At 35.7% G+C, this 11,431-nt stretch overlaps 1 protein-coding gene across 1 annotated transcript in view; it reads right to left on the reverse strand.

Annotated features, from left to right (window-relative positions):
- LOC6036561 (T-box transcription factor TBX6) overlaps positions 1 to 11,213 on the reverse strand; it is a 66,056-nt gene extending 54,843 nt beyond the window's left edge. The window contains exon 1 of the mRNA XM_038265966.1: positions 10,658 to 11,213. Coding sequence (XP_038121894.1) covers positions 10,658 to 10,739 — 82 coding nt within the window. The 5' untranslated portion in view covers positions 10,740 to 11,213. The remainder of the gene's footprint in view (positions 1 to 10,657) is intronic.
- Positions 11,214 to 11,431: the final 218 nt, after the last annotated feature.

Below are 11,431 nucleotides of genomic sequence, written 5' to 3' on the forward strand. Positions count from 1 at the left end.
TGTCGATATTTTTTTTTGATCGATTTTTCAGGCAAATTTTGAAGGAGGGACAAAAAATTGTAGTGGCCTAACACTTAGATTTTATTGATTGTTGTTGTGATTGCAAAACAGCTGGGCTTGTGTTTAATGCATTTTAAAACACTTTTATCAAAAAAAATTATATAAATATGAGGTCAATTAAATAAAAGTTCTACAAAATTATAAGAAATTGATAAATCCAAAAATTAACTTTCTTCAGCATGATTCGTTTAAGTTTAGTTCGTTTTTCGTTTATATTCGTTGATCGTAATAGTTTATCCCAGCTGACAGTTTTAGTATTAACTCATCAAACTGTCGATTTTATTAAGAGTAAAGCGTCTTTTATTTACTATTTTTGAAATTTGCTCGCGTTATCTAAATTGTACAAACAGTAAAATATACTGACAAGTCCAGCCCATAGCACTACTGCTCGGTTGGCACGCGTTCGATTAAAACACTTTTAAATAATCAATTATTTATCTTTCCGCAGTCGGTTGCCTAAGATTTAAAATTTTCAACCGATAAACAAAATGCTCATGGTCACATCACTGCCACTCGTGAATCCTGACCTCATACCCATCTACTAACCCCCTCAAATCTCATGTGATACTTTGTCGGAGAAGCAGTCGATTGGGCGGTCTCTATCACTCAAGTATCGGACTAACATTCCCATCCACTTCCCCGTGACTCTACCACTGGTCGTGGCCGGCGCCGGTATTGATCAGCATGATAGGGGCCTTTGAGAAGTTGCGAAGCGAGGAAAGATAGCACCCACTTATCTTCCACGGCTCGTGGATGTAACTTCTGGAGGTCCTGGTCAATAACGGAGTAGCAACTGCGGGTGGGCACCTATGCTTATGCTTATGCTTATGCTTATGCTAAATTAACTTTCTTCAGCATGATTCTTTATTCTAGTAAACTTAAAACTTGTAATTTAAAAATTAACTTCCGCTGTTCTAATTATAAAATTTTCAAAAAAAATCCGATAACGCAGTCCAATTCGAGCTCATTTTCATTGAGAAAATCATGACACTTTGAAAGTATTTAAATAATATAGCTAACTCAGTTTTAAAACATTTCAAAGTTTGTTAGAAACTACTTCTTGAGATACTGAGAAAACTTCAGAACCATTTCGTTTATATTTTTTCATTTTCCCTAAAAAAATCTTCGACCTTTCACTGTTATCCTGTTTCACGGTACCGTCATCAGGGGTGACATTGGGTCTGGGGGGTGAAATTGGGTCATACAAAAATGCTGAAATTTGTATGACCCAATCTCACCCCCCCCCAGACCCAATGTCACCCCTGATGACGGTATCTAAAATAGTTTGTAATCATTAATAAAAGTTTTTTAAATAACATTTTTCTGTTTTTGGTGAATAAAAAATTATTTTGGCCTCAGTTTCAATTATAATGGAATTTAATTTAAAAAATTTCATGATGTAATTTAAAAATGAATTCACAAGAATATCCATGAAACGTTTTTTTAACATTTATGTTTTATTTTGTTTGAATATTTTTGTTTGTTCGATTTTCCAGAACAAACCTATTTTTTAACATTCTAACTTTAGGACGAAAGCATACAACATTTTCCTAGTGACTTGAAAGACGCATTTCCAGCGATTCAAGGGAATACAAACCGAATTTGGGAATGACAGTTCGTTAAAAGCTCCTCATTATTTCAATTTCTGAACTTGAAGGTTTGTTGCTACACAGCAAAAAATCCGATGGTAAAATCGCATGCAAAAGCATGCACATCACCTTCGTCAAAATAAACACTTTATATTACCCACTGCGTGTACAATTTTTGCAAAAACAAAAAAAAGTTGCAACCCACGGGATTCAAACCCAGCACCAACAGTAAGGACTGGCGCCTTAGCCCACTCGGCCATCAGACCGATGAAAAGCTGTAAGGATAAACGCATATATGAGCTTGACATTTTGATCAAGTAGGTTTCCCATACTAACGGGCTACATATTTCAGGGTGTAAAATTACATAAAATTGCATATTTAAAAAAATGCAATATTTATTTTACACCCAGGCCTTTTACACGTAGCTGGATTACTACTTTTTTAGCTGTGTATCGTTGTATTCCTCGTCTGCAACACACATAACTTTTTACATTTACGGTTTTTCCCCTAAATCTGTTTTAAAACCTCAAGTCGTGCTATGTCTACCCGTTTCACCTCAAACAAAGAACTTTATTACGTTATGGCGTTCAAAATTCTTCACATTATCAATCATTTTCCAGTACAAAAATGCACCATATCATACCCGCACATTTCTCCCAAACATCGTCCTCGTCATTGTTTTATCAAGATCCTTCACGCGCCGGGGAAAATTTGTTCGACGCCTGTATCAAGATTGACATTTCAACCTGTTAAATTTCTCCCCGGATAATCATCACTCACCTTGTGTCTTTTTTAAAAACAGTGTTTCTTTTCTCGTGGGTGAGAAATTAATTATTCCACTAACAAATAGTCTAGAAATGTGGTTCGCTTCGTCTTCTTCGTTTGATCCTACCCTGATCAGTTCAGATCATCACGATCGACCAGGACACCCTTCCTGCAGGAATCCCCGTATGGTCCTTCTCCCCCGTGGAAACATATGTCGACGTGGTTATGTTCTGCGCATAAAATGTAGCAAACGCACACGAACATGCTCCCTCTCGAAACAAAAACCAATACCCATTAATCATCCCCTGCGGTGAGGATCATCACTGGCCTCACTGGTCCGTCCCAGGTCCGGCCGAAAAACCAACAGATGAAAGATTGAGATGGGACTAATTTTCTAAAACAAACAGGACTTGGGCTCTATGCGTGCCCTTAAAATCCGTCAATTGCAACGTGGTCTTCTGCTTCGACCTTTTTTTCCCCTCAGAGTGGCGCTGATCATCTGTCGTTCGTCAATTCCCTGCGATATACCTCACAGGGAGATCGAGAAAAAAGGATCGTTCGTTCAGAGGGGATGATGGTTTGATCATTAATTTAATTGAAGGATGGCAAACATGGTTGATCAGCGGCGTCGTCGTCGCCGGTCGGCATTGGAATCGCCCGGATGGTTAAAACAAATATGAATTAAACTTTATTACCGTTGAGTTCTGTACGGTATTATTACAAGCAAGGGGGGAAATAAATGGTTTACGAGCGATAAGTTGTTGGTGTTTATACCGTGAATGGTGATGTTGGCAAACGTGTGATCATCAGTTTAAAAATATGCATAAATGACAGAATGAGTTGAATAATGACTCGTACTGTTAAACTTATTGAGTTTATAACATAATATTTGGGGAAAACACTCAATATTTCAATTTTAGTTTATAATACAGTGGACTCTCTCGTTGTAGATAAAGAAGGGAACATCGAGAGCGGGAAGTATTAAATTATTTAACGAAAAATCAACGCATGCTATTTTAAGGGACTAAACAATTTATTGATAGCCAGAACAATATTGATATCGAGAAGATCGACAATCAGAGAGTCGACTGTATGGTTTTTAAGATTCTCTAGCCTATGCCTGCAGCATAAACTTCCCACTCCCATCACCTCTCGTCACCGTTCGATGCTCATCATTACCATCCACCTCCAAACCCCTCCCCACCCTACTAATTAGCGATCGATTACACTCTAATGGAAAACGCATTATGCAACCGCTAATTGCGCGCCAATCGCGCCCAATCAACCTGTCACATTATCGTCAGCTCGTCAAATTTCCTCTCCGAAACCTTTCAGCGGCAGAAGCTAATGCGCTGCTCATCGTCTTCAGATCCAAGTCGCCGTTGAAAACAACACCCAAGTGCCAAAAACCAACAACCCGTTCGAGGGAAGAAGAGTCCCATAGACATGGAGGGGGGAGTTTTGAACAACATCCCGGCGAGAATGTCATGTGCGTGGCGTTCAATTTCCCGTAGATAATTAAAAGAAACATCTCATTTCCTCTTGTCACTCTCATTACGCGACAAAAACTGCGCGCGCAGACTTGACGAAATGTGTTGTCGTCACTAATCCATCCCCATTCTAGGCCGCCGTGACAAGGTGGCCAACCGATCTTTGCCACCTGTCTTTGAACTTTGAAAAGTGATACTTTTCGATACTGTTTACGAGATTGACACTTATCTTGCAACTTAGAGCAATTCTGTAGTATTATATTCAGCAGAAATTACGCCATTTGTGCTAAGCTAACACAAAGTACATTTTGGGAAAGATTAAAAGTGAAGACACAGTGTTCACGCAGATTGCGACAACTCCGAAAATAAGTGTTCCTCGGGGGAAGAGTGGCTTGCTCAACAACGTTGCAAACCCGGGTAATTACAACCCATGTGAGTGAAGGAACAAAACACGAAGTAAAAAACGTAAACGGCTTTTTTTCTTTCTTTCTTTCAAAATTATGGTCTCATAAATTAACAGCTTTCGGTTACAACTGACTTGACTGACTGAAGTAACGAGAGGGGGCGGAAGAAAGAGTTATGCGCACTTCCTCACTTGGGAAGAAAGCTCTCAGCAGGGCTGGAAATATGTCGAAAACAACGACATTGTGTGGGATGGCAGTACCCAAGATTGACGTACGGAGAAGATTTGGCTGATAGCGGAACCCCACTGCCATCAATGGGAAGATGAAAAATGGCGAAAATTGGCCATTACGCGACTTTGGCAAGGGAACGAACGTGCTGGAAAGGTTTTCCCGGTTTGAGCTTCCGTTGTGAGACTGGAAATGCTGACGAGTACTCAGCATCCTGTGCGGGATTGGAAGCAAGCTGATTCTGAAGTAACTGGAGTCGGTTTGAATTTAGTTAAAATGTGAACAATTTGAATCTAAGAGAAGTTGCACAATTCAGCATTCATTAATCCTAGATTGCAACTCTCGTAACACTCACGTGCCCATTTGAGAGGAAAAAGTACACTAACTTGGAGCAAAAAGAAGCAGTAAAAGTACTGCAAGAACTCAGCAGGAGACAGCCGAGAGCATAATTTTCAAAGGTTCATTCGCAAAAGTTCACACATCGAAAAAAAAGTGTCGATAACGCGAATCGATCCCAAGATCATTAGCAAATCGACTCAGTTGCTTTCCTCACCCACAATTCAGAGTCGAGAGAATCGTCCCCTCTAAATTTATTGAGGGCGCAGTGCCAATATCAAAAGAGTAGGGGAGAGTGGGGAGACTTGATCCCCGGGGACACTTGATCCCAAGCCTGTATCTCGTCAGCATGTGGGTAAAACAATTAGCTTTGTTCTAGAAAGTTGTGCGAAATTGACTAAAACTCATTGTAGAAAACAAAGAAAAAAAATGAAAAATGTTTAGATTGAGTTACATACATTTTTATAAAAAGTGCTGCAAAAAACATCCAAGAGATCTTTTTTCTTTGTTTTGATAAGTATAGAAAACACTCAAAAATTATTCAAAAAAATATGTATAATACATGAATTGTTTGATAAACATATCAACTCCAAAACCCTTACGCATTTGACGTTAAATTTATCGTCATACTATTATTACAATCAATTGTTTAAAAAAGTGCGTTTAGGGAGACTTGATCCCTGCATTTTTACAGTCACTGGAATCAGCCTCAAGATTAAATAATTGGGCTGGGTTTTCGTACATAGTTTCCTTTAGTATAGTTGTACATAACTTACTGCAGTTTGAACCATTTTTTAAAAGTTTTGTAAACAAAAATTACCAGCGTTTGTAAACATGCTCAATTTTGGTTTAAAATATAATATTTTAAGTTTTTAAATATTTTGCATGCTAAACATGTTATATTTTGAACACAAACGTACAGGTTTAATGTAAAATTGCTGTAACTTATAGAAAATTAAAAGTTTGGATGAATAAGAAACATTTTGCTTAAGATTTCTTCAAAATGTTGAAAGGGGGATCAAATTACCCCCAACATTTTGAAAATGCCGGTTTAAAATATTTTTTCAAAACGCTTGGCATGATTCGAAGAGTTTATCTGATGAAATACCCTTATCAGCCAAACATAGTTGAATGTTTAAGCTTTCAATTCAAGCAAAAAGTTCATAGTTTTGTGAGAAATTGGCAGAGTTATGTGCGATACAAAAAAATGGGATCAAGTCTCCCCACTCTCCCCTAATGCTACCAACTCTCACAATCAAAACAAATGTATTCATTTGATAATTGCAACAATAAATCTCCAACAAGTGTCATACATCGACTTCTGACCACTCCTTGGTCACCAAGCTGTGGTGGCCGAGGCAGTTAAGTCATTGAGTTAGTCTATCAACGGTTTCTGGTTCGATTTCCGTGGTCGAAACTTTTTGTTTTTTGTTTGACGGAGGAACTTTTCCCGGGAGGGAATAATTCTCTCGCCCATCTCGAGCTGTGTTCTTTGTGTCCGTAAATGGTACCACTTTTCTCTCAGCTCAAGGCACTCATTCTCTCGGACGAGCGCTGCCCAATTTCGGATGCAGTATGATTCGATGAGTACGAAAAATTCTCTGAGACTTCGGACTAAGATTATGTTTTGAAGAACTTGAGATTTGGCTGAAACTTTTCAAGTATTTTCTCAATGACCAACGAAAACATTTTGTATAATAAGTTCGTCATTAAAAAAAAAGTCCCCAAAAATACAAAAGTTTAAAAAAATCAAATATTTGTACCTAGAGAACAAATTTTTAAAGCGATTTGCCGGTATTTCTAATCTTTCCGATCAACATATTGTTGTGAGATTTTGGCCTTTTTTACAAAAGATGATTAAGGTTTACTTATCGAAAAAACGCATTACTTAGAAATCTTTGGAAATTTGCGAAAAAACATTTTTTTGTAGGTTTTGGTACGTTCTTTTTATTTAACTTTGAACCAAAAACCAGAACGAAATGAATGATTTTTGAGAGCTATTTTTTTAAATACTTGAACGTCTGCACTGAAAAAAAGTTTAGTTTTGGAAGGTTGAAAATTTAATTGTAAAAATGTAAACATGGTGAAAATTCACCAGTTTTTGATGTGATATTACACTTTTTTGACACAAAATCTGTCACCATTTCGTGATGAATAATATCATATTTTTTCTGTGTGTATTCGCTTTAGAAAAAAATGTGCCCTTCATCAGGCACCTCGTCAGACCCACATTTTTTTTTTGTGTGACCGTGGGGTCGGAGATCATTTTATCATGAATCATGAATCATGAAAATTTTAGACTTGTCAAAGCAAGACTGTTTTACAGAAAACACCTTCACATTCAAAAAGACAATTTTCAAAAAAAAATTGGGGGCTTGCGCCATGAACTCAACATTTCAAGCTTTTTTGAAATGTATTTCCAGAGAAGTCATTTTAGTGTTTTACGTCTTATTTTCACTCTGTTTTTCTCTTTAAATTATTGGTTATATACAAAGTTATATACTTAACATCAGATTCGAAGATTCCAAAAATAAAAAAGAACGGGAAACTCATTTTTTGATGATTTAACAACAAAAACTTTATTTTCGTCAATTATATAAAAGGCTTTTTCCAAGATTAAATTATTTTTTATTTGTTTTTTTTTTTTGCTCAACGCAGCTTGTTTAACATAGATAGGGGTACATATTTCTCTCTTCAGCTAAAGTTTTGTTTTTCCGTACTTGTCGTATACAGTTAATGTCTCCTACATTTTACATTTTGCATTTGAGTTTGCTTATATTTAGTTTCAATTGTTAATTATATTAAAAGTTTACCAACTGTTTTGATACCTTTTCAAATTTTAAGAAACATTTTAGTAAATGTATTTGCATATTAAAATATTTCTGTACTTGTTACTAGTAACTTCATTTTGATGAAATTTCAAAACAAATATTTTTTAAGCAGTTATTAGTTGAAGTTTAAAGTATTTTTGTAATTAGTAGGCTTCAAAAACATTTTTATCAAAAATTTAATGGGTATGTACTGAATTTATTTGATTTTTTAAGCAGTTATTAGTTGAAGTTTAAAGTATTTTTGTAATTAGTAGGCTTCAAAATCATTTTTATCAAAAATTTAATGGGTATGTACTGAATTTATTTGATTTACATTGATTTGTCCTAAGCAACATCTTTATAAATCTGTGAAAAAGTGTTAGAACAAGTTGACCTAAAGTTCTCGGTTATGAATCGCTCTGCAATTTTTTCATGAAAGAGATCGATTTTTTTTTCTTCAACATCAACGAAAGGGTCATAAAATGTTTTTTACGTTATTGCTGCAGCAGTCATACTACTATCAAATATTTGCAAAATATCAATGAATTCATGAAAGTTATGAAGATTTACCTGTTGTCCCAAAATTAAGCATTTGTAAATAGTTTAAAATGCCTTTATATGTTTCAAAATGCATAAATAAAAGTTATAATATGTATTCTAAATGGCGTACAATAGATTAAACTTTACATAAAATTTGCATTGGCCTATCGAATCACAAAAAAATTGTTGCCATGTCTGATGTTAGAAAATTCAGATTTTTTGCCGAACTTTGGCAGAATTCTGCCGTAAAGGGAACAACTTAAACTTATCGTTAGGCAGAAAAATATGACGAATTTCGGAAAGTTATTAATCATTTTGTTGAAATTTCGGGGAAAAATAACATACAATTTGCCGAAATTTGTCCAACTAATAAGTTGTCCTGTTTTCAACAGAATTTTGCCAAATTCGAAAATTGAACTGAGTTTGTGTAATCCAAGATGGCAGCCAATATGGCGGTGGTGGAAAATTGAAAATATGGGTCATTTCACCTCAAGCGTATAAGTTTTGTGGTTCTCGAGATATCGCAGTAATAAATTGAGGTTTTTTAAAATTCCCATGGAAAATGCAAAACTTTAGAGTGGTGCCAAAAAGAATGGAATGGTTCAATTTGAGTGAAAATCAAGATTCTTGCTTGTTTTCATGGTAACAACAACCCCACCAAATTTGAACTTGATCAAAAGATGTTGATTTAATTCTGCATTTTTTTTTGTGTACGATTGACGTGGAATGACTCATATTCATATGCTATTTTCTCGAAATTGACTAATTTGGAGGCGCTAAACTCGAATTAAATCAAAAAATAAAAAAAAAATACGATGAAATGTTTTTTTTTATGATTCGATTATTCAAAGTTCAAATTCGACTAAAGTTGGGTCGCTGAATAATAATTTAATGATTAAAGTCTAGAGCGTCCAATTTCCCGTCCCGGGAAAAAATTTCCCGGGAATTCCCGGGATTTCCCGAAAATAAATAATTCCCGTTTCCCGGGAAATTTCTAAATTTCCCGGGAATTCCCGAAATTTAAGGGGAAGTATACATTTTCTTAATTTTTTGGTACATTTGTTTAAACTTACAACAAAATAATGAAAGAACTATGAAAGAACTCAATTTTTTTTCATTAAATTCAATTTACTGCTATTATTGAACTTATCAGTTCGTCTGAAAATTCCATGTCAAGATTTATTTCAAATGGTATTAATTTCTGAAGCATTCACAACTGGGAATAGACCTTGTTTATTTGTTGGAAAACGAAAATTACGATATTATGGAATGAAAATAAACTATTATAATTTGGTATGCTTTTTAAACAAAAATTGTTGTTATATTATTTGAAAATGAGGTACTTCTTCCTGCAAAGATCAAAATTGAGTTGTTTTTACGTTATGTTTACCACGACCAAATTGATAGAAAATTGAATGGGTATCATTAAATGTTAATTTTCTTAAAAGTGTTCGAGAAATTACAGTTAAAAGTTGAAAATTTATAGAGCACTAAAGCTACCAAGGACGTAAGAGGTTTAAATATGAAACTACTAAACTACTTTTTTGATATGAAAATTCTTAAAACCTAGGTCATTTATTAGGCCGAATCATTAAACAATCATTAAAAAAAACTACATCGTAATACATAAAAGTGCCCATAAAATGCAAATGTATATCGAATACTCGCTCCAAACATTTGAAAACTTTGAGTTGTGATTACATAAAAATGGTATTTCAAGTGAATAGCACATTTTTTAGGTGGGTTTATGCTTATCTATTTATTCATGAGCTCAAACCAGTAAGATTTGTTCTGGATAAAATATTTGTCATGAAAAACATATTTTCTATTTTTTTTCCATTTCAATGATTTGCCATGAAAAACACATTTGCTGCATGATTTTTTTTTCATTTCAACTAAATTATCAATATTATTCTTTATCATATTCTCTCAAACTGGTCACAGAGACGTATTCAAAAGCAATTTTATCGTTTTAAAGCATGGATTCATTTTACTCACTTTCCAAACACTGTGATTAAAAAAATAATACCTAGCTAATACTTATCAAAACAAAATAGTAATAATTATTTTTTGATATTTTGAACGAATTGAAAGACAGCTTAAAGAAATTTTTTCATATTTTCTTGAAGTTATATGTTTTTTTACAAGCAGCCAAGGCATTAATTGAACCTAACACTTATTTTGAACATTATAGTTGCTTTTCTAAACAATTTTGTTGCAAAATATTAATCAAAACCAGGATCAGAACAATTTTCGGTAAATTTAAAATTTCCCGGGAATTCCCGGGATTTTTGTAACCCCGGGAAATTGGACGCTCTATTAAAGTCCCATACAAACCTTCGGATAATCGAAACTTCGTACATATAACCAAGGCTTCGGATAATCGAGTCTGGACTGTAGTGTTATAAAATCGCCTAAAAAAATAAATTCTCACCTGGAATCCTTTGCAGCATCTGCTGCCGGTAGATCTCGTGCGCAATATGCTGATGCATCCTCAGATCAATCATGTCCGTCATTGTTGATTTGATATCCTTCTCAAACAAATCCTTTTCAGCACACCAAATTGGCACGATTCACAACCAATTCTCACAATCCTTTTTTCAATCCAAAGGACACTTATCTTGCAATTTATTCCTCACAATAACTTGATTAGCAGCCGAAGCTTCGGCATCAAATTAATTCACAAAACTGCCAAAAATTATCATCTGTCATGCTGACATTTCACGATGACAATTACTTTTCCTTCACACAATCCTGCTGCAAGCAATCATTTGGTTCCTGTTGCACAAACCCCTCTTCAAAAGCACGCGGCAATTTGCCGTCGCAACTCAGATCACCGTCGCCACGTGCCCGCGCAAAACCACGCCGTCGCCGTCGATATTGTTGTTTTTGTTATTATTTGCAAATTCGCGCGCGGCTCGCCGACGAATCCCCCGAAAACAAGCGTGCGCGCGCGTCCAGCCAGTGAAAAAATCGCCTCACAACTGCTGTGCGCCAATAAAACGGCCTTTACTGCTGCTGCTGCGGCTGTAAACACAAAAGCGCTTCGTGTATTGGAGCACAGCGGCAAAAAAAGGCACACCACACAACCAACCACGATGACACGACCACGAGACGAGGAAGAACAAACTTGAAGAAAGAAACAAGAAGAAACAACAACCTGGTCAGCGGCTGCCGTCGCCGCCGCCGCCACCGCCACCAGGTCCGT

The sequence above is a fragment of the Culex quinquefasciatus genome, chromosome 3 (genome assembly GCF_015732765.1).
Source record: "Culex quinquefasciatus strain JHB chromosome 3, VPISU_Cqui_1.0_pri_paternal, whole genome shotgun sequence".
Taxonomy (NCBI): Eukaryota; Metazoa; Arthropoda; class Insecta; order Diptera; family Culicidae; genus Culex; species Culex quinquefasciatus.